Source organism: Nycticebus coucang, chromosome 3, assembly GCF_027406575.1.
Source record: "Nycticebus coucang isolate mNycCou1 chromosome 3, mNycCou1.pri, whole genome shotgun sequence".
Taxonomy (NCBI): domain Eukaryota; kingdom Metazoa; phylum Chordata; class Mammalia; order Primates; family Lorisidae; genus Nycticebus; species Nycticebus coucang.
In genome coordinates, this window is record NC_069782.1 from 25084376 (window position 1) to 25108487 (window position 24112).

Below are 24112 nucleotides of genomic sequence, written 5' to 3' on the forward strand. Positions count from 1 at the left end.
ATAGGCTTTAAACCAACAAAAGTAAGGAAGGACAAGAATGGTCACTTTATATTTGTTAAGGGTAATACTCAATATGATGAGATCTCAATTATTAATTTCTATGCACGTAACCAGAATGCACCTCAATTTATAAGAGAAACTCTAACAGACATGAGCAACTTGATTTCCTCCAGCTCCATAATCGTCGGAGATTTCAACACTCCTTTGGCAGTGTTGGATCGATCCTCCAACAAGAAGCTGAGCAAAGAAATCTTAGATTTAAGCCTAACCATCCAACATTTGGATTTAGCGGACATCTACAGAACATTTCAGCCCAACAAAACTGAATACACGTACTTCTCATCAGCCCATGGAACTTACTCCAAAATCAATCACATCTTAGGTCACAACTCTAACCTCAGTAAATTTAAAGGAATAGAAATTATTCCATGCATCTTCTCGGACCACCATGGAATAAAACTTGAGCTGAGTAACAACAGGAATTTGCATACTCATACAAAAACATGGAAGTTAAATAACCTTATGCTGAATGATAGCTGGGTCAGAGATGAGATTAAGAAAGAAATCGCCAATTTTTTGGAACAAAACAACAATGAAGACACAAATTATCAGAACCTCTGGGACACTGCAAAGGCAGTTCTAAGAGGGAAATTTATAGCACTGCAAGTCTTCCTCAAGAGAACGTAAAGAGAGGAAGTGTACAACTTAATGGGACATGTCTAGCAACTGGAAAAGGAAGAACATTCCAACCCCAAACCCAGTAGAAGAAAACAAATAACCAAAATTAGAGCAGAATTAAATGAAATTGAAAACAAAAGAATTAATACAACAGATCAATAAATCAAAAAGCTGGTTTTTCGAAAAAGTCAATAAAATAGATAAATCTTTGGCCAACCTAATCAGGAAAAAAAAGAGTAAAATCTCTAATCTCATCAATCAGAAACAACAAAGACGAAATAAAAACAGACTCCTCAGAAATCAAAAAAATCCTTAATGAATATTACAAGAAACTTTATTCTCAGAAATATGAAAATCTGAAGGAAATTGACTGATACTTGGAAGCACGTCACCTTCCAAGACTTAGCCAGAATCAAGTGGAAATGTTGAACGGGCCCATATCAAGTTCGGAAATAGCATCAACCATACAAAACCTCCCTAAAAAGAAAAGCCCGGGAGCAGATGGTTTCACGTCAGAATTCTACCAAATCTTTAAAGATGAATTAGTACGTATATTATTCAACCTGTTTCAAAAGGTAGAAAAAGAAGGTAGACTACCCAACACGTTCTATGAAGCAAACATCACCCTGATCCCCAAACCAGGAAAAGACCCAACAAGGAAAGAAAATTATAGACCGATATCACTAATGAATATAGATGCAAAAATATTCAACAAGATCCTAACAAACAGAATCCAGCAACACATCAAACAAATTATACATCATGACCAAGTTGGTTTTATCCCAGGGTCTCAAGGCTGGTTCAATATACGTAAATCTATAAATGTAATAAAGCACATAAACAAAGTAAAAAACAAAGACCATATGATTCTCTCAATCGATGCAGAAAAAGCTTCTGATAATATCCAGCATACCTTCATGATGAGAACACTTAAGAAAATCGGTATAGAAGGGACATTTCTTAAACTGATAGAGACCATCTACAGCAAACCCACAGCCAATATCATATTCAATGGAGTTAAATTGGAATCATTTCCACTCAGATCAGGAACCAGACAAGGCTGCCCATTGTCTCCATTGCTTTTTAACATTGTAATGGAAGTTTTAGCCACCGCAATTAGGGAAGAAATGGCGATCAAGGGTATCCATATAGGGTCAGAAGCGATCAAACTTTTGCTCTTCGCAGATGATATGATAGTATATCTGGAAAACACTAGGGACTCTACTACAAAACTCTTAGAAGGGATCAAGGAATACAGCAGCGTCTCGGGTTACAAAATCAACGTTCATAAATCGGTAGCCTTTATATATACCAACAATAGTCAAGTTGAAAAAACAGTTAAGGACTCTATCCCATTCACAGTAGTGCCAAAGAAGATGAAATATTTGGGAATTTATCTAACAAAGGACGCGAAAGATCTCTATAAAGAGAACTATGAAACTCTAAGAAAGAAATAGCTGAAAATATTAACAAATGGAAAAACATACCATGCTCATGGCTGAGAAGAATTAACATTGTTAAAATATCCATACTACCCAGAGCAATATATAATTTCAATGCAATTCCTATTAAAGCTCCACTGTCATACTTTAAAGATCTTGGAAAAAACAATACTTCGTTTTATATGGAATCAGAAAAAAACCTCAAATAGCCAAGACATTACTCAGAAATAAAAACAAAGCAGGAGGAAATCACACTACCAGACCTCAGACTTTACTACAAATCGACAGTGATCAAAACAGCATGGTATTGGCACAAAAACAGAGAAGTAGATGTCTGGAACAGAATAGAGAACCAAGAGAGGAATCCAGGTACTTACCATTATTTAATGGTTGACAAGCCAATTAAAAACATTCAGTGGGGATAAGATTCTCTATTTAACAAATGGTGCTGGGTGAACTGGCTGGCAACCTGTAGAAGACTGAAACTGGACCCACACCTTTCACCATTAACTAAGATAGACTCTCACTGGATCAAAGATTTAAACTTAAGACATGAAACTATAAAAATACTAGAGGAGAGTGCAGGGAAAACCCTTGAAGAAATTGGTCTGGGCGAGTATTTTATGAGGAGGACCCCCCGGGCTATTGAAGCAGCTTCAAAAATATACTACTGGGACTTGATCAAACTAAAAAGCTTCTGCACAGCCAAGAACACAGTAAGGAAAGCAAGCAAACAGCCCTCAGAATGGGAGAAGATATTTGCAGGTTATGTCTCCGACAAAGGTTTAATAACCAGAATCCACAGAGAACTCAAACGCAATAGCAAGAATAGAACAAGGGATCCCATCGCAGGCTGGGCAAGGGATTTGAAGAGAAACTTCTCTGAAGAAGACAGGTGTGCGGCCTTCAGCAGACATATGAAAAAATGCTCATCATCTTTAATCATCAGAGAAATGCAAATCAAAACTACTTTGAGATATCATCTAACTCCAGTGAGACTAGCCTATATCACAAAATCCCAAGACCAGAGATGATGGCGCGGATGTGGAGAAAAGGGAACACTTTTGCACTGCTGGTGGGAATGCAAATTAATACATTCCTTTTGGAAAGAGATATGGAGAACACTTAGAGATCTAAAAATAGATCTGCCATTCAATCCTATAATTCCTCTACTGGGCATATACCCAGAAGACCAAAAATCACATCATAACAAAGATATTTGTACCAGAATGTTTATTGCAGCCCAATTCATAATTGCTAAGTCATGGAAGAGGCCCAAGTGCCCATCGATCCACGAATGGATTAATAAATTGTGGTATATGCACACCATGGAATATTATGCAGCCTTAAAGAAAGATGGAGACTTTACCTCTTTCATGTTTACATGGATGGAGCTGGAACATACTCTTCTTAGTAAAGTATCTCAAGAATGGAAGAAAAAGTACCCAATGTACTCAGCCCTACTATGAGACTAATTTAGGGTTTTCACATGAAAGCTATAACCCAGTTACAACCTAAGAATGGGGGGAGGGGGAAAGGGATGGGAGGGAGGGGGGAGGGGGGTAGAGGGAAGGGGATTGGTGGGATTACACCAGCGGTGCATCTTACAAGGGTATATGTGAAACTTGGTAAACGGTCTGTAAAGCTAGTGAATGATGCCCCATGATCATATCAATGTACACAGCTATGATTTAATTAAAAAAAAAGGTGGAAGAAAAAAAAGACTAGTTTGTTTCCCACCTATCCCCTTCCTGGATGTGTAGGCCCTAATAAAAGTCTTAAAACTTCTGTGGCTGTCTGTAAATGTAAATGATGATATGCATCTCCCAGATTCATGAGGCTTAAAAGATATTGTATGTGAAAACGGCAAAATGTTTTAGTATTTGTTTTAGTAACTAAAAATTCTTTTGTTTTTATTAAGTCATATATACATAGAACATGAATACATTTATGCCTTTGTGGGATTCAATGTGCTGATTGTTTGTACAAATTAGAGTGCTTACATCCTACTAATTAACATAGTTTTCATCTCATTTACTTCATCACAGTGTTAAGATATTTGTGTTCAATACTTGATAGATTTGACTTGTACCCTTGCAATATGCTCCATAGGTGTGGTCCCACCATTAACCCTCCCTCTATCAAACCACTCCCCTCCCTTCCCATCCTTCCTTTGTCCTGGGCTATAGTTGTGATTCATCTCTCATATGAAATTGTGAGTGATTATAAACTGGTTTTTATAGTAGTACTGAATATACTGGATAATATCCAGCATCCTTTCTAAATCAGAACACTTAAGAAAATAGGTATAGAAGGAACATTTCTTAAACTGATAGAGGCCATCTACAGCAAACCCACAGTCAATATTGTATTGAATAGAGTAAAATTGAAATCATTTCCACTCAGATCAGGAAGCAGACAAGGCTGCCCATTGTCTCCACTGCTCCTTAACACTGTAATGGAAGTCTTAGCCACTGCAATCAGGCAAGAGAAGGCGATCAAAAGTATCCATATAGGATCAGAGGAGATCGAAGGGCTCAACTACAAAACTCCTAGAAGTGATCAAGGAATACAGTAGCATCTCAGGATACAAAATCAATACTCACAAATCTGTAGCCTTTATATATACCAACAATAGTCAAGGTGTAAAAACAATCAAGGACTCTATTCCCTTTACAATAATGCCAAAGAAGATGAAATATCTGGGACTGTACCTAACAAAGGACATTAAAGATCTCTATAAAAAGAACTATGAAACGCTGAGAAAATAAACAGCTGAAGATGTTAGCAAATGGAAAAATATAGCATGCTCATGGATGGGAAGAAATGTCTATACTTCCCAAAGCAATCTACAGATTTAATGCAATCCCTATTAAAGTTCCTTTATAGATCGTCATACTTTAAAGATCTGGAAAAATTAGTACTTTGTTTTTATATGGAAACAGAAAAAACCTCAAATAACCAAGACATTACTCAAAAATAAAAACAAATCAGGAGGTATCACACTACCAGACTTCAGATTATACTATAAATCTATAGTGATCAAAACAGCATGGTACTAGCACAAAAATAGAGAGGTAGATGTATAGAACAGAATTGAAAACCAAGAGATGAACCCAGACACTTATCATCATTTGATCTTTGATAAGCCTATCAAAAATATAAATTGGGGGAAAGATTCCCTATTTAACAAATGGCGCTGGATGAATTGACTGGTGACTTGTAGAAGACTAAAACTTGACCCCATACCTTTCTCGTCTAACAAAAATTGACTCTCACTGGTAAAGGACTTAAACTGAACACATGAAACTATAAAAATTCTTGGAGAGAGTACAGGGGAAACACTTGAAAAAATTGGCCTGGAGAATACTTTGTGAGGAGGACCCACCAGGCAATTGAAGCAACATCAAAAATGCATTACTGGGATTTGATCAAACTAAAAAGCTTCTGCACTGCCAAGAACACAGTAAGTAAAGCAAGTAGACAGCCCTCAGAATGGGAGAGGATTTTTTCAGGTTGTATTTCCGACAAAGGTCTAACAACCAGAATCCACAGAGAACTCAAACTTATTAGTAGGAAAGAACAAGTGATCCCATTTCATTGTGGGCAAGAGACATGAACAGAAGCTTCTCTGAAGAAGACAGGCGCACGGTCTACAGACACATGAAGAAATGCTCATCATCTTTAATCATCAGAGAAATGTAAACCAAAACCACTTTGCGATATCATCTAACTCCAGTAAGAGTAGCCCACATCACAAAATCCCAGACCTACAGATGTTGGCGTGGATGTGGAGAAAAGGGAACACTTCTGCACTGCTGGTAGGAATGTAAGCTAATATATTCCTTTTAGAAAGAAGTTTGTAGAACACTCAGGGATCTAAACGTAGACCTGCCATTTGATCCCACAATTCCTCTACTAGGTGTATATCAAAAAGATCAAAAATCACTTGGCAACAAAGATATTTGCACCAGATTGTTCACTGCAGCTCAATTCATAATTGCCAAGTCTTGGAAGAAGCCCAAGTACCCATTGACCCATGAATGGATTAATAAATTATGGTATATATACACCATGGAATACTATGCAGCATTAAAAAATTCTTGATTTAAAATACATCTATGATATATATCTCAGAAGGCAGCCTTGAGAGATGGCTCCTAATCATCCCTGCCTCTGCATACATGCCTTTGGGTAATACTCTCCTAATAACCTGCTTCTTTTTTATTTTTTCTTTTTTTTTTTAGAGACAGAGTCTCATTTTGTCACCCTTGGTAGAGTGCCAGGGCATCACATCTCACAGCAACCTCCAACTCCTGGGCTTAGGCGATTCTCTTAACTCAGCCTCCTGAATAGCTAGGATCACAGGTGCCCGCCATAACACCTGGCTATTTTTTGTTGCAGTTTGGCCAGGGGCATGTTTGAAACTACCACCGTCGATATATGGGGCCAGCGCCCTACTCACTGAGCCGCAAGCACTGCCCAAATAACCTGCTTCTAACAGAGGAAATATGGCAAAAGTAATGGGATGTTGCTTTTAAGATTAGGTTACAAACAGACTGTGGCTTCCATCCTGGATACCCTCTCTCTCTCACTCACCTGCTCTGAGGGAAGCGGGCTCCCATGTTGTCAGTTGCCCTATGGAGAAGCTCAATTGGCAAGGAACTGGTATCTCCAAACCTACACTAGCCACATGAATGGGCTCAGAAGCAGATCCTTGTCCAAGCTGAGCCTTGCGTTGATGCAGCTCTGGATGACACCCTAATTGAAGCATCAAGCAACTTACAGCCAAAGGTATCCATGCTCCAATTATTAACCCACAGAAATTACGATAAACGTTTGTTCTTTTAAGCCTCAGAGGGTTGAGATAACTTGTTACACAGCAATAGATAAAGATAAAACAACATCACTTTAACTTATCATGAAAATACTTCTAAGTAGATCTTACCATCTCCTTTGCCTATAGACTCTTCACCTTCCTTGTTAACTACAGCATCTATAACAGAATCAGAAAATCCAATTTAAAAAATAGTTAAAAAGAAGCTGTATCAATTTAGGCTTCCTATTCATTTCCCAATGAGTTCTGAGATTAATAATCTCAAGAAGCAAAATCTGAGTGAGGTTAAAGTTGAAAGCTAGCAGTAACTACTAGCCAACTGATTTAAATTTCCCCTTTCATTCTTTGAGCTTCGTGCACAGCAGTGAATATGAAAAGCTGACTCTATGGTGCAAGTCATTTAATGAAGCATCGAGGTACAACAGAAGCCCTGAAGATCTGTTATCCAGCTCTGCCCTGACCACCTAATAGCTTTTTAACTGTGGACAAGCTTCTAATGCAATCAAGTTTCAGTTATTGTATCTATAAAATGGGGATAATGCCTTGATGATCTCGTAAGATTGTTTTGGGGATCAACTGAAATAACATAAAAATATTCTGCAAAGCAGTACAATGTTATTAAAAAATAAGGTTTTATTAATATGTATTTCAAGGGTAGAATACATATAAGGACCAGTAATATTGTAATAGTAACTTACCAATTCACAACCAAAATTGCTTAACTCAATTTTTAAGATTGAGTTAATCTTAAAATTAAGATTTTAATTTAATCTTAAAGTCATTAATAAATTTACCAGAAATTCAAATGGCTAATAAGCACAATATAATTACACAGTTGTGGAAATGTCACCTTACATGTATGCATGTATTCCCCAATAACTGCACAGCGTGTATGTGCACACACACTTTTATTTATTTATTTATTTATTTGTTTTTGAGTCTCACATGTGTCGTTGGTAAAGGGCTGTGGCATCACAGCTCACAGCAACCTCAAACTACTGGGCAATTCTCTTGCCTCAGCCTCCCAAGTAACTGGGACTACAGGTGCCCGCCCCGGTTGTAGTTGTTATTATTGTTTGGCAGGCCCAGGCTACATTCGAACCTGCCAGCTCCAGTGTATGTGGCTGGCACCCTAGCCACTGAGCTACAGGCACCGAGCCCACACACACTTTTAGAAGTTATTAGTTTCCACTTAAATAAGTATTCATGCTTACAAGATAAAGAAATTGAGGCATATGTCTTAACACAATAATTAAGTAAACGAGATGAGGTATTTATTAACCAGTGCAATGTAAGCACTCCTAATTCTATATGAAATCAGCACACTGTACTCCATAAATGCATTAACGTATACACGATCTATGTGTTTATGATTTAATAAAAAAAATTAAAAAAAAAGAAATTGAGGCATAAATAGAGTGTATTTACTTCAGTTGAGTTGCATTCTTGACAATGAAAACCACCAGCACTATCATCAGTAACCATGTTTCTTATTATTATTAATATGAAATCCTAATGACAAATTTTATCACATTTTAAAAAATAGAAAAAGCGATTAAAGAAAAAAGTAATTTATGGGTGGTGCCTGTGGCTCAAGGAGTAGGGCGCCGGTCCCATATGCCGGAGGTGGCGGGTTCAAACCCAGCCCCGGCCAAAAAAAAATCACAAAAAAAAAAAAAAAAAGAAAAAAGTAATTTATTTATTTAGCTTAAAAAAATGTAAGAGAATGTAGTCTATAATCCAAACACTTCCCAAAAGCTTCTTCCTACAAAAGGTGCTCCAGGGAAATCTCACATACCCAAACTCCCCAATTCAGTACTAACCCCAGAAACCTTTCTTACCTTCAGCCCCACATCCATCCTTACTCTACAAACTATGTAGTCTGACCTCTCTTCATCCCGAAATGAAAAGAATCCTTCCCCTTTCATGAGGTGGAATATAGGGGAGTGTGACCTGGTCATTTTCGGGCTATGGTAAGGCAGAAGACACTCAATAATTCTGTACCATCATATATGTATTTATTCCTTAATTGTAGAAAATTTGGAAAAAGGACCATTTTAAAGTAAAAAATAAAACTGTGTAAGAGCATGAGTGGATGTAACAATTTTTTTTTTTTTTTGAGACAGAGCCTCAAACTGTTGCCCTGGGTTGAGTGCCATGGCATCACAGCTCACAGCAACCTCCAGCTCCTGGGCTCAAGCGATTCTCCTGCCTCTGTCTCCCAAGTAGCTGGGACTACAGGCGCCTGCCACAATGCCTGGCTATTTTTTGGTTGCAGCCGTCATTGTTGTTTGGCGGGCCCGGGCTGGATTCGAACCTGCCAGCTCAGGTGTACATGGCTGGTGCCTTAGCTGCTTGAGCCACAGGCATTCTGCTACTCATGAAACTTAGATTCTCTCTAGTTTTTCACTATAGATAAAAGTAAATGTACAAATCTTTGTGGGCTTTCTTGAATATTTTCTGAAATAAATTTGTAGAAATGGAATTATCAGGTATGACTATTTTACCCTCTAGAAATTTACCCATATTATTGATAATATTGCTATTAGCAATGAAACTATTCCATTAAGGAAAACATTATCTGGCCGGCGCAGTGGCTCACACCATGCATGCACAGCATGCATGTGCACACACACTTTTATTTATTTATTTATTTTTTTGAGACAGAGTCTCACATGTTGTCCTTGGTAGAGGGCTGTGGCGTCAGCAGAGCTAGTACTCTAGAAGGCCAAGACAGGCAGATTGCTTAAGCTCAGGTATTCAAGACCAGGTTGAGCAAGACAGAGACCTCCATCTCTACTAAAAATAGAAAAATTAGCTGGGCATTGTGTAGACACCTATAGTCCCAGCTACTCAGGAAGCTGAGAGAGGAAGATCATTGAGCTCAGGAGTTTGAGGTTGCTGTGGGCTAGACTGAAGCCAGGGCCACACTAGCCTGGAGCAACTGAGTGAGACTCTGTCTCAAAAAAAAAAAAAAAAAAGTGTGTGTGTAAATATATATATCTATATTACAAAAAGCACAGCTAAACAATGTACCTTGTTCACATACTATGATTAATGATACATGTTTCCATTTATCAAGATGGTAAAGTTTTTTTTTTTTTTTTTTTGAAAAGCAACACCTACAAGGTAAGGGGTGGTGATGTGTGCCCGCACGTGCACACACATAGAGTACTTTATAAAATAGTATAAAAAATGGGGCAATCTGGGCAGCGTCTGTGGCTCAAAGGGGTAGGGTGCTGGCCCCATATGCTGGAGGTGGCAGGTTCAAACCTAGTCCTGGCCAAAAACTACAAAAAAAATAAATAAATAAAAAGGGCAATCTATCACCTAGCCATATTTCTCCATGAAAACATTTAGTAAATACTAATTAAACACTAATAATAATGTATAAAAATTTGTAAATTAGGAATTTTTTGTATATTAACACATCTAAAATAGAAGTAGATACAAGGAAAGGATTGCCTATGAAGGTAAAACTTCCTCCACAAACTTCTGTGGAAATTAAAATATGAACCTGAGAGCTATCTGCATAATCCCCATGTGAAAATTACCATATATTTTAGAATGATAACATCTGAAAATCAGGGCAAAGAAAAAGATACCACCACAGGGACTGATAAATTAGCAAATTGCTATGAATAGTTAGACTGAAGCTACTACCCACAACTTTTAGCCAGAATAAAAATGTAAAAACTACCAGCGTTACAAAAAAATATGATCTCCTGATCTGAGCAAACTCACCCTCTCTGATAGGTGAGAACATGTCACCTAGACTACTTTTCCCAGTATCATCAAAGCTGGAGAAATCCTGATTTTTTCCACTGTCTGTATCCTTAGATAAAATATCTGTATTTATGCTTCGAGGCAAACCTAATAGGAATTAGATATAAAAATAAGTGTTAATACATCTTAATAAATTTCACAATCGGAAGCTAGGTTGTAAAAATTAATGCATTACCCACATTGCTGGTAATATTAAAACTTTATCAGGAAAAGAAAAGAACAAACAGTAAGAGCTAAGCAAACCAGGAGTTTCAGGGAATGAGGGGTTCCTCAAAAGCAAATCGCTTATTTGTTCACTACCAACATCTTATTTTAGCTCCTTTGATGAAAATGTTCTAAAATAATATATGTACTTTGCTGCACTCTCAAGTATACTGAATACAACTTACTTTTGACTCTTATGATCATCCACAAATGACTGAAAAAAATGTCCACAAGACACACAGTGCAATGCCTAACATACAGCAGGATTCGATGACAGTTAGTTCTCTTCCCCAACTTAGAATGAATGGGACTCTTTGTTTCCCTTTTCTGACTTTTTCTTCACTATCATGAGTTAACTTAACATTGCCCTCAGCATTACTGATCTCAAATGACTTCACTAACCTCTGTAGTTTACTAAGAGGAAGGCAATCACGTATCAAACTTATACAGAACAGCAGGGTAGACCACAATGAAGAGGCAGCAGCAGTTTGCATTTGCTGGCCATACAGGATGCCTGGCTCTCGGGCAGCAATGTGGAGCCCGGCAGGCTCAATAGCTTCCCACTCATTACTAGGATAAGAACTGAGTTCGTGAGATTCAAACACTTGGAGGAAAGTCTGGGATCTGAACTGGCAACATGTTACTGTGCTACATTTTCAAAAGTATTTCATTTGGCATCTCAGTTGGAAATGAAAACTGAAAAGCTTGAGATGAAAACAAAGAATACCCTGCATACCCAAAATGCCCCAGAGCAGCTCATGAAGTAAACTTTTCTAATAACACCTGTTAGAAAGCTAAAATAAAACAGAATAATTTGTTTCATTGCTGGAGAATGATTACACTAAGAATTAAGTTGCTATAGTGAAAAAATTCCCTCTCATTTTTTTCCAGTTTGAATATCTTAACTCCAGCCTCTGAAATTTTAGGAAACAGATGTTTGGTATCATTTGCAAATAGTGCCAAAGTCTTATATTTTTATTTTTTAACATAGCTGTTTCCTATCAAAAATGAGCACCAGCAAAATGTGAGAAGTTCTTTTGAATAACTAAATTAGGACACCTTCAAGTTGAAGCAACATACGTTTTTTTCAACCCTTAGATTAATCTTACACAAAGCTTAAAATAATAGTAAAAGCGATGATGACCAAGATGACGACAATGATACTAGCAATGCTATAATCTGCTGAGTGTCTACCATGTGCCAGGCACTTCTGACACATCTTCTCTCATATTCACATGACCTTAAGAGCTAAATATTGTCCCAGCATATGAAGAAAAAAGTGAGATTCAGGGTAAGAAAATTGCCTAAAACCACCCTATAGGAAGTGACAGACTTGAGACTAAATAAAGCGACTCTCAATGTTTCAGAAGGAAAGAAAAATATATGTGTGTGTATTTGAAACAGAATGACTAAGCAAATGTGGCAAGATTCATAAAATTTATAAAGCAGTGATTCTGTGAAAGGGCAAAGCTCAAGAGTTCTTTGTACTAGTGTTAAAACTTTTCACTAAGTTGGTCATTCGAAATGAAATTAATAAAATCTGTTTGCAGGGACAGAACACACACTCATTTTGCTAGAAATTTTGGGACTTTACCAAGAGTAATCACTAATCAGTGACCCAGCAGACCCAAGTCTTTCATTTCCTAATTAATGTTATCATTATTCAGTAAGAGCTTCCTCATTAAAGCTCATGAATTAAAGCTCTCTGAAGGAGAAACTTCAGAGAATTTATACCAAATGAGAGAATATTTTGTTTAATTTTAAAGATTATAAATAAAATTAACATTGTAAAATGATTTTGAAAATAACATGAACTTTCATAATATAGCTTATTGAACATTTTGGGGCTGACATCATCCAAAATTATATTTCAAAAACAATTTTTTCTCTAGGACCTAATATTTTTCTATGTATAATGACTTTTATATTAGGATTATATAGATATCTATCACAGGAAATTTACTATTTTTTAAACTATTCTATATTATCAAGGTCAAAAAATTAAAGTTTTGCTTCTACTTTTAAACAGCAAACTCAGAAGACACCAACAAATATTTTTGCCCAAGTACTTTACTATGAAAATTTAAAAAGACATAGATACATGTATTTCTAGCTAGCATATTTTGGAAACATACCAGGATACAGGTAGACTTTTAAAAATATCTGTTGACAGTGCAGCATAACTTCTTAAAATAAAAACAAAAAACATTTTCACAATTTTACACAATATGATCCTTAGTGTGGGCCCAGAATACAATAAGTATCGGAAGCTTATCATTATACCTTCATAAAGTCTAAAATGAATTACTGTTTCAGAACCATCTCATCAATCTGATTATCAGAGTAGAAGAAATCATTTCAAAACCTGCAATATTTCCATTTATTTTTATTTAACAAACTACAAATAGACTGCTTGATATGTGCCAGGTACTATTCAGTATTTAAAAAATATTCATCACTTGACTTTCCTCTGAAATACAAAAATAAAAGGAGCCATTAATAACTTTTTTTAAAACTAGGAGATCAAATTATAATGAAAGTGTCAAATTTTCATATCTCCACTAATCTGAAGACACAATGAAAAGTCTACACAATGAATGTAGTAGTGTTAACAATGAATAATTTTGGAGTTGGCCTCATTCTAGTTTTTAAGATAATATTTCTCTTAACAGTTCAGCTAAATAAAGTAATTGCCTTTTTGTTGACTTTCTTGAAATTTATACCTAAAGTTAAACTTTTCACTTCTTCAATAACATCTAGTACAATATTTTTCCCTAAATACTCAAGTGAATGTTGAGTTCTAGGTTCTGAAATAATAATTATGTATATATGGAAGAACCCCCCCTCCCCCAAATATGATATGTAAGCAACACTTACCTGCTTTGTCTTGAGCAGCAACCGCTCCTTTCCCCACAACTGTTGTCATGGGTTGTGGCAGAACGGTAGCAACGGATGTGGTGGCTGCCTCTCTGCCAATTCCAGAATTCTGCACTCCTCCACTAGTGCTGCTCACACTCACAGTTCGTCTGTTCACTGCCGTGGGCTTATTTGAACAGCTCTTATTTAAACCTGACTGAAATGGAATGAAATATTTTAAAGCTCACGTTACTAATGTTTCATACTACACATTAATATTTCATAAATTCCCTGTTAAATTAAAAAATAAATTTTTCCCCTTACAAATCTTAAGCTTGCTGGTGGAGCTGAGCTTCCCTGTGAACCAAAAAACTCTTAAAATAGTTTTGAAGAGAGGATATATGCAAATTAAGTACCAAAAACTTAAAACTAAGCATCAAATGGTTTTTACTAAAATTATCTAAAATGCTGTGATATAAAAACAATTACAAAGCAAAACTACACAGTTTAATTGATAGCATATAATTTCCATATTCTGAGTTAGATTTATTTAGTAAAATCAAAAATGCAGAAGAGAAAATATTTCACCTTACTGAGAGCAGTGGAGTACTGAAACGCTATACACTGCACAGATGTCTTGTGAGCACTGATGGTTTTAACTGGTGATTTCAACATCCTTAAATCATATTGATATATTTTCCCACGGGAAGATCCAATAGCTAAAGTGGCTCCATCAGGCATAAAATCTACTGCAGTTAGAGGCGCGTCGGCCACTAAAGTCTTCACTACCCTTCAGAAAGTAGAACCAAGTGTATGCAGACGCGTTAGTATATACAGCTGTAAAAGCTTACCTAACATATAAAACGCTGTACACAAAAAACAAAGTTACTTAGAACTAGGCAAACAGCATACAGATCCCAATTGTTTAAAGCAGAATGTGAGAATCTGACTTCGAGACATTCCTAATAAAATGGCACATAAAGAACTGCTGGACGTCCCAACCTATTTTCCTATTCTTGTCCAAGAGATGCGTTCTGTATCTTCTAAAGGCAGTACCTATTTCTAAGAGTGTGACAATTCCTGTGTGTTACTACTACACAAACAGGTTCTCGCCTCAGGGCTGAGGAGGCTCTAAGTAGCCACTTTCCATTTGATGACCCGTGTGGGCCTCTAGAGGACCATGACCTTTCACAGGGGAGCAGCTGCTACTTTATTCTTAGTTGTCCATCTCTCGACCAAAAAGCTAAGAGGAACAGAGTTCGTGTGGCTCAAAACCTAATGCAGAAAGATGGATACTCATCTGCTGAAGCTGGGCTCTGTGCTGGTGTGTCTGGGAGAAGAGAATAATGATTTGCTAACTCTTGGGGTTCTCAGGAAATTAGTCCAAAAAAAGAGAGTAAATTAAGTAACAGTAAAAATTCTAATGTCATTAACATGGGCTGACAGTGAGACCTTCCTTCATTGTAATGTTAATCTTCCCCATGATCTTTACATAGTTAGATGTCTTGAATACAACAGCGGCTCTCCTGCAGCTCTTTTGTTTTAGTTGAGTTTAGCTTTTTTTTTTTTTTTTAGCTAACCAAGCACACCTACAACTGAAGATGGGACAATGGGCCCAAATGCTCAGATTACGTCTCCCGTGCTCTAGATCAGTGTTTCAGTGTTTCTCCACTAGGGCATTTTACATGCAGGCAATAGCTGACAGTATCAGGACACAATTTAGGTATCACTACTGGCATTCGGTGGGTGGAGGCCAGGGATGCTGCTCACTGTCCTCCAATGCCCAAGGCAGACCCTCCCTCCCCCACAGCAAAGAATCATCCAACCCAAGAGGGCCACAGATTAGAAACTTGCTCTAGATAACAAATCAGTTCTAAAGCAAATTAATCACACTGCTTTAAAAACAAATGTTTAGTTGTGTTAAGAAAGAATAACATGTATGCTAAAATACAGATGTGAAGTTATTAATATGCTATTCCTCAACATTCATGTCCTAGAAGTATATAGAATAAAACCCATGCCCCGGCAGTGCCTGTGGCTCAAGGAGTAGGGCACCAGCCCCATATACTGGGGGTGGCAGGTTCAAACCCGACCCCAGCCAAAAAAAAAAAAAATCCATGCCCCATCTACTTTGCGTTGCATTAGAAGAAAAAAAAAAAAATTCTTATCTTGCTAGGTATATCAAGTATATAAACTTCAGATCCCCAGACATTAATCAGAGCTCTACACAAATCACATAAATCTGCTAATGAAATAACTTCATTACTAAATTAAGAAATGAGCATATCACACTACTTACTTCTTACTTGAAGTATCATACAGAATGATTCTTTTATCCAAGCCTACAGTTACAAATAGCAATTCATTGACGGGAGAGAAGCAGATGCCTGATGCTGGAGCTCTGTGTGTACTGTCAAAGTTATGGTACGGACTCTGACTATTCACATCCCAGAGGGTTACCACTCCATTATCCGAAACACTGCCCAGTAGGGATTTCTTAAACAAGGAGTACTTCAAGTGCCGTACAGACTATGAAAATAAAAGAATAAACTTTACGCAATTATAAGATTCATAAAGACATTTTCTATAAACTATATAAATAATAGCCAACCAAACTATTCACATGGGGTTTAGGATTTCTCTGGTTTATAAAGTGACAGGTTTCAATCATGACAACTATGATATCATTTAGTGGACTTGACTGTGAAACATAGCAGTATTCTGTTAATTAAATATTTGTTCCCATTTTATCATCTTGGAAAATAGCAACCTCAGTCTCCCTCTTTCAGAGGAAAAATACAATTCATTGGGATAGTTTATCTTAATTCAAAAGGGTTAGAACATTCCCATAAATAAAAGGCCCAGTTACAGTCAAGTCACAAACAAGTATAAGGGAATGGAGAGAGAGAATAAGTAATAATATTTCTTGTTTTCTATATATATTTTAGGTATTTAGATATATTTGAATCTAAGAATCCGATGGTACAGACAGTTCAAGGCTTGAAGTGTGATAAAAAATTAAACGGCAAAGGACAAATTGGCCACACTCTAGACTGGGGAAGTACTGTATCCATTCTTGCAAAAGCATCAGCCCGAGGGCAATGCTGGCCTCTCTCTAAACCCTCATCTCTGGGGACAGTAGAGACACCTCTCTCTTCTAGTTTCTATGCTTCAGTACAAACAAAGATCCAGTTTGAATAAACAGGTCTTAGATTAAAACTGGCTGAGTTTTATCTACATTTACTGAAATGTTGCTTTCAAACTTATACTGATGTTATTGTTTACTGTTCTGAGAATTAAGTACTTCACGTTTAAACTAATTTCACCCACAAATTCATATGCTACTTACTTCTAAGATGTTTCAAAATAAAACTATTAGCCCCCAACAAATGTTTAGGAATAACATAAAACAAATTCTAAGAAAACAAAAGGAGTATTAGTTACCAGGCAATAGTACTTATATGTTAATCCATTAAATTTGGCTCCTTTATTTTCATATGGCTAAAGTACGGAGATAAAATGTTGACTTATATGGTTTTTATCTTTGTTGAGAAAAAGCATGCCACTTGAATATACAAATCTTTCATCTGCTCTACATTCAAGAAAAATTACATGAATCTTGAATATCTAAGAGACATAATTAATGTTTCTAAAGCCATACAGAAACCTATCAAAACAGAAGGCAAAGCATTCATTTTAAAAGACTGTTATAGTCCTTTACACAATCTAAATATGGATTAAATGTACAAGTAAAATTTAAAAAGAACTGAAACCATAAAATCATAAAACTGGGTGGATTCTCAAAATTCCTGAAGTTCAACCTCTTAGCCACAGCAGGAATTCGCCTAAAACATCCTGAAAATATGGACACCCAGAATCTCCTTGAACATAGTCGGAAACAAAGAGCTTACTCCTTTACATAATAAAACTTTGTGAATAACAAAAATGTATTTCTTGATTAAGTCAAAACCTAAATTCCGAGTGGCGCCTGTGGCTCAATGGAGTAGGATTGCCAGCCCCATACACTGGAGGTGGTGGGTTCAAACCCAACCCCAGCCAAAAATGGCAAAAAAAAAAAAAAGTCAAAACCAAAATTCCATATATTGCTTCAAGTTCTTGGGACCTCCAAGGCAACTCATTAAGGAAAAAAAGCTAAAGGAACCATAAATGTTCCACTCAGATAGGCCTCAGGTAGACACTCAAACTCTGCAGGACTTAAGACACTCTCAACTCTACAAACCTCAATGTTTTCATTTACAAACAGAAAACACTCTTGTTCACCTGTCAAGATTGTTTTGAGGATTAAAGAGCATTGTGCACAGAACCAGGCACACAAGAGCCGTCTCCCTGTTCTCACAGGCTCACACCTTCTTACTCACTGTGTCTCACACGTGCATGTGCACCGTCCAACCAACCACCCTGACTTCTTTAAATGTATCCCCTTTATCTCTTTGATAATATTAACAGAATTTCACTTCTGAACTTCAGATCATCTCTTTAGAATATTAAGATATTAGTTAATAACCCTGGATAAACAAAACATTGATCTACCAAATTATATTTAAAATAAATATTAACTCCTTTTGGGTACTGGTAGCACTTACCAAGCTCCATCTTGTTCTGGACTAAACAATTTCTAAGAAAAAAAATACTATCAAGAAGCTTATGAGGAAAAAAATAATCCCAGCGCTATAAGCAACAATGCTTTTTTTTTTTTTTAACACGATACATCATCAATATGTAAGAATCTGTGTATCTGTAGAGGAGGGAGATTGTTTCTAAATATAAAAAGTATACTACTCACTACAAATGAGAAGTTGGCAAACTTATTCGCAGAAGGTCAGAAATAGCCCGTGCTGTTGTACAACTGAAGTAGTTACAGACAATACATAAATGGCCAGCCACAGGTCATAGTCTGCCAACCCCTACTATAGATATTTGGAAAATTATAAAAATCATCCCTAATCCCACCACCTAAAGAGAAACTGGTTAATATTTGGGGGGGGCGGGCATATCCTTTAAGCATTTTTCTGTGTATACATACATGTGTGTAAATTTAACAGAGTATCAATAGAAAACAAGGGATCATGCTTTGCTATTATAAATAGTCATGTCATTAGTGTTTTCTCCTACATAATTTTAAGAACTGGATAATACATGGATGCATGAATATATCAATTTATCTAAATAATATAATATCAGACATTTAGGTTCCTTCTAATTTCCAAGTGCTCTACTATCATTTTAAAATATTGCTAATTCATGAAGGAATTTGTATTTCATTGCTATTCATACCTTCAAGGTTCTTGGTTGAAAAATACTAAAAGTTCATCTTCTTTTGTGAATTTCCCATTAATTTACTTTGCCTACTTTCTATTAGGCTATTAAGATTTTTAACTTGCAACAGTTCTTACTATGTTAATTCTTAATGCTCCCATAGTTTTTCAGTGCTTTTCCTAATTCCTTTTATTTGGGTTGAATTTTGTTGTCTTGTATTTTTAAATTTTATGAAGTTATATATTTAATCAAACTTGTTCCCAATGACTTATAAATTTGTTATACTTAGAGAAGCCTTCCCATTGCATACATAAGAACATACATTCATATTATCTCCTTAACAGACATTATAAAGCTGCAGAAAATAATACAAAGATAAATACTATATTCACACATATGTAAACCTATATACTCACATACTACGTATACACAAACACATATGGTATTCCTTTGATTCCGCCCCTCCCTCTCCTTGGTTCTCAGCATCTTTGTTCAAGCTCCCATCATCTGTCACCTGAGCCAGTGCACAGTCATCCTACTTCCGTTCTCAGTGGCTCACTACCCACCCTTCACTCTAATGCAGAAGTAACATCCTCAAAACTGGAAATCAGAACACATTTTTCTCTTGCTTAAAATCCTTCCAATAGGGGAAGTCTGAGAAAACGTTGGTTACAGCAGTGGCAAAGTTTTTGAATCTCCTTTAATTCCTGTGTAAGCATGCACATGTGTATGTTTAAGTGTGGAAAAAGGCAGGCTTGAGAATACCTATCTTTAGAAAGCCCTGCTAGTTGGTCCTTGGCTAGGATCCGCAAACTTGGGTTTTGGGAATGTTCCCACTATCCTAACTGGTAAGAGTGGCTCACTGTACTGAAACTGTGAAAAGACATGGTATATAGCTGAATGCTTAGTTTCCTTCTGAGAGTATGGAATTTTGGTATATACTAGGCAGAGGGTACCTTGGTAAAAAGTCCCCAATAAAACCCACGGCAATGAATCTCCAACATGCTTCCCTGGTAGATAATGTTTCGTACATGTCATAATTCGATGCTGGAGGATTACCGCGTTCCTGGTTTCCCACAGACTTCACCCTATCAGATTTTCCTTTTCCTGATTTTACTTTATATCCTTTCAATGTCATAAATCGTAGCTCTGAGTCCTGTGAATCTTCCCAGTGAATCATCAAATTGGTGGCGTGTACACTGTTACACTAAATAACAAATCTAAAATCCCACGCACAACATTTACAACAAAACTAGAATAGGTATTCCCATGAAACCCAAAATACAGGCTGCTAAGTCAAACAATTAACATCCACAAATCCTTCACGATTTTAGTGCCTGTGCAGAAAGAAGCAGAGGGAAATAACAAAAAATCTGAAACAGATCTAAGAACAAAGCTGCCCATAATAGCCAAAAGGCTATACAGAAAAGCATGATGTTTAATTTACGAGATCAGCCAAAACCAGGAATACCCACTGAGTCAGAAGGTCTATGTAAAAGGTCTGGAGGGCAAGAGTAGTTTAGCCCCAGTGAATAACCACAGCTGACCAGCCAAAGGGCATCCCTCCCATGTTAGGGCCCCATCCTGCAGAGACACTTCTGGGAGAGGAAGCAAACCCGAACACAAGGAAAGTGACAGACCTTAAGGACAAAGGTCCACATGCAGGCAGGAGAACAGAATAGTGCCAGGGAATCTAAGAAAGCACTGTCATGAAAACAGACAGACAAAATAAAAACTATCGGAAAACAAGAGAGAGCTCTGTAGGTTAAAGAAATCCTAAGACTCATCTCTGTCCAGAAGTTCAGAGAAACTAATTTCACAGATAAATCCCGCACAAAGTTATTATGAAAAGAAAGAGAAAAAAGGAGAAAAGTACTGTCAACAAGTGGCCAAAAGAACAAAAAATAATACATGGCATTAAGAAACAACTTAAATTAGAATGAGAGAATGCAGAAATAAGATGTCAGAACTTGGAAAAGAATTAGAAATTGTAAGTCTCTTCAAAAATGAAGGCTAATTTAAAAAGAATCCAAGAATAAATACCTTAATATTGTCCTTTAAGGACAATACCTTAAAGATAGATAAAAAAGAAAGATTTTTAAAAATCAAGAAGAAATAAGGAAAAACTCTAAAAAACCTGAAAGTGATAAACCATTAGAAAGTAAGCAAAGAGGATATAAAAACAATAAAAACAACAAAAAGCACAAAGATAAAGAACAAATACTAAAAACTATAAGAAATATTTCCAAAAAAATAAAAAAAGATTTGAAACCACGTATTAAATAATATACTATACATCTAAGAATAGCAATATAGAATAACCAAGATCAAGACATTCTGGTAAAATTAATGGACCTTAAAGAAAATAAAGCCTTTAAACATCAAGGAAAAAAGAAAAACTGATTTATTATAAGGAAAAAAATAAATTATCACCAGACATTTGAGACCAAAGGTAACAGAGTAACATACTTATGCTCCTCATGGAAAGAAAATGAACTCACGACTAAAACACGCTGAAGGAACTTACACTCTCAAAGAAAAAGTCAAAAGCAGAAGATACATACTCACAAAAACAGTAACATACAGTGCTCGTTGTTACTATAAAAATTTGGAAAATAGCAAAAAACAACAGAGAAATGTTTACGTCAACAGTGGAAATGAACAATGAAGAGTAAGGAGATGAGAATAATTGGGACAGATCACTAATGAGATAATCAGAAAACAGGATTAGACCAATATAATGATTATACACGTATAAACCACACAGAAGACAGAGCTGTGCACAAAAACACTATAAAAAAATATTTCACTAACCTTCCTTTAAAAGAAAACTGGAAAAGAAAAATAGAAGGCAAATAATTAGCCTTTAAGAAGTATATATAAATATAGATTACAGTTAATTCATGCTTACAGGTCAATTATAAAACTGAAGAATATAATATATAGGAGAGTAAGTATATTCAAACACAACAGAAATATACAGAGAGTATGTTACCACATAAACATTTCATACCAATACTCCTGTATTACATGAAGACCTCTTATAGATACAAGACGCTATAGTCAGTCAAACTTTTTGGGTGCTGAAATTCAGGTATAAACATAACTAAATAAACCAAATTAAACTCATTCTTGATAAAATAATTATTTTTAAAACTGTAATCAATCATTATTTACATTTCCAAGATCTCTATACTCAAGGAGCTTCTAATGCTTACAAAATCTATACATGAAACATCAAAAGTTTCACTTAAGAAAGCTAAAATGGATTTAACATATATTGAACCATGTTGTATTTAAAATCCCTCAGAAAACCAGCTACATTTAAAGATCATTTTTTAATCTAAGGAATCAATAAAATAGATTGACATTTTCAACTGCTTGGGAAAAGGCTGCAGTCTGAGAAAGGCATGACACTGGGTGAGCGATTTGTGAGCCTAAGCTGCTGAACTTGCCGAACAGTGATGTGCACGGGCAATCTGAGAAGGCTGTTGGGCCCGGCAGCTCTGCAGAAGCAGCGAGCTTCTTCCTCCTCTGTAGAAAGACATGACAATCCACATAAAACAAATAGCTTCTATTCAGCTCAGACATTTTGAAGTATGATTGTCAATACATTCAGGAAATCTTTATTTCTGATATGAAATTCAATATGATGCAGATACTATGAGATTCTATGGTTTTGTCACTTTCACTAAGAAACCAATTTGGTAAATTTTTTTTTTTTTTTTAGATAGTCTCGGTCTGTTGCCCTCCGGTAGAGAGCCATGGCCTCATAGCTCACAGCAACCTCAAACTCCTGGGCTCAAGCGATTCTCTTGCCTCAGCCTCATGAGCAGCTGGGACTACAGACACCCACCACAATGCTACTTTAAAAGATGGAGTCTCGCTCTTGCTCAGGCTGGTCTCAGATAATCAACCCACTTCAGCCTCCCAGAGTGCTAAGATTACAGACATGAGCCTTAAAGATTTCAAATCTTTGACTGTTCATAGAAAAAAATAATAATAATTTATTCATAGATGCGCCTTGCCTACTATTTTGCTCAATAACCCAGACTCTATCTACAGTAAAACTGATCAACATAGAAATTGGGCTGAGTACCAGTGTGTTGAGATGCAATTATATCAACTTTTTGACAGACCTGAATTTTTTATAAACACTGTTTAAATTTAAGAAACAAATATTGCATGTATTTATAAAACTTAAACAAATTTTAAGAAATTTTCGTAATTTTTAATAATGAATGCTCAAGTAGCAATTCTATGCTTTTGTCAATTGCTTGTAGGAAAAAAAAAACTAATTAAAATAAACTCCAAAGATTCCAATGACGCTGGCTGTAAAAGGGAAACATGGTGTGCAGAATCAAAAAAACCATGACTTTCCTAAGAAAACTGGGACTGCATCCTTACATACACAGAGGCCAAATTCTATCTCCTAGCTCATGTAGTCTGTAAAGGTGGTATAGCTTATCAGAGAAAAATGAAATAATACACTATACAAAATGTAACTATTTGTTCCAATAACAAAGGGAAAAACATAACACACTCCATCCAGTCTTTTTCTTCACTTACTTTAATGCTCTTCTTATTCTAATTGGTCTAAAAACACAAAATAGTATTACTAAGGTCAAGTTATGGCTGGGTTTAGAAGGAATGCATTAAACTGAAAGATGTTCAAACCAGTTTGGAGAAGTAAATCACAAAAGCTGTTTAATGGGTTGTTGTCTCTACCGAAAACAGAACAACTAGTAGGCATGGTGGCACAGGAGGCTGAGACAAGAGAATGGCTTGAACCCAAAAGTTTGAGGTTGCTGTGAGCTGTGATACCACAGCACTCTGCCTAGGGCGACATAGTGAGACTGTCTCAAAAAAACAAAAAAGATACGTTAGTGGATAGGTACTACAATTCACTAAAAGCTCACAGTAGCAACTAATGTTCATTGCCCTCTTACCCAATGTTAGGCACTGTGATAAACACATTCGCAATCTGATTTAGACATTATAAAAGGTCCTGTTGAAAGTATATTACCATTCT

At 36.3% G+C, this 24112-nt stretch overlaps 1 protein-coding gene across 2 annotated transcripts in view; it reads right to left on the bottom strand.

The window, feature by feature from the left end:
* Positions 1-24112, bottom strand: part of NEDD1 (NEDD1 gamma-tubulin ring complex targeting factor) — a 53834-nt gene that overhangs the window by 12133 nt on the left and 17589 nt on the right. For both annotated transcript variants that reach the window (XM_053585363.1, XM_053585364.1), the window contains exons 6-10: positions 16103-16332; positions 14392-14593; positions 13825-14020; positions 10702-10830; positions 7069-7116 (exon numbers count right to left, since the gene is read on the bottom strand). In XM_053585363.1, coding sequence (XP_053441338.1) covers positions 7069-7116; positions 10702-10830; positions 13825-14020; positions 14392-14593; positions 16103-16332 — 805 coding nt within the window. The remainder of the gene's footprint in view (positions 1-7068; positions 7117-10701; positions 10831-13824; positions 14021-14391; positions 14594-16102; positions 16333-24112) is intronic.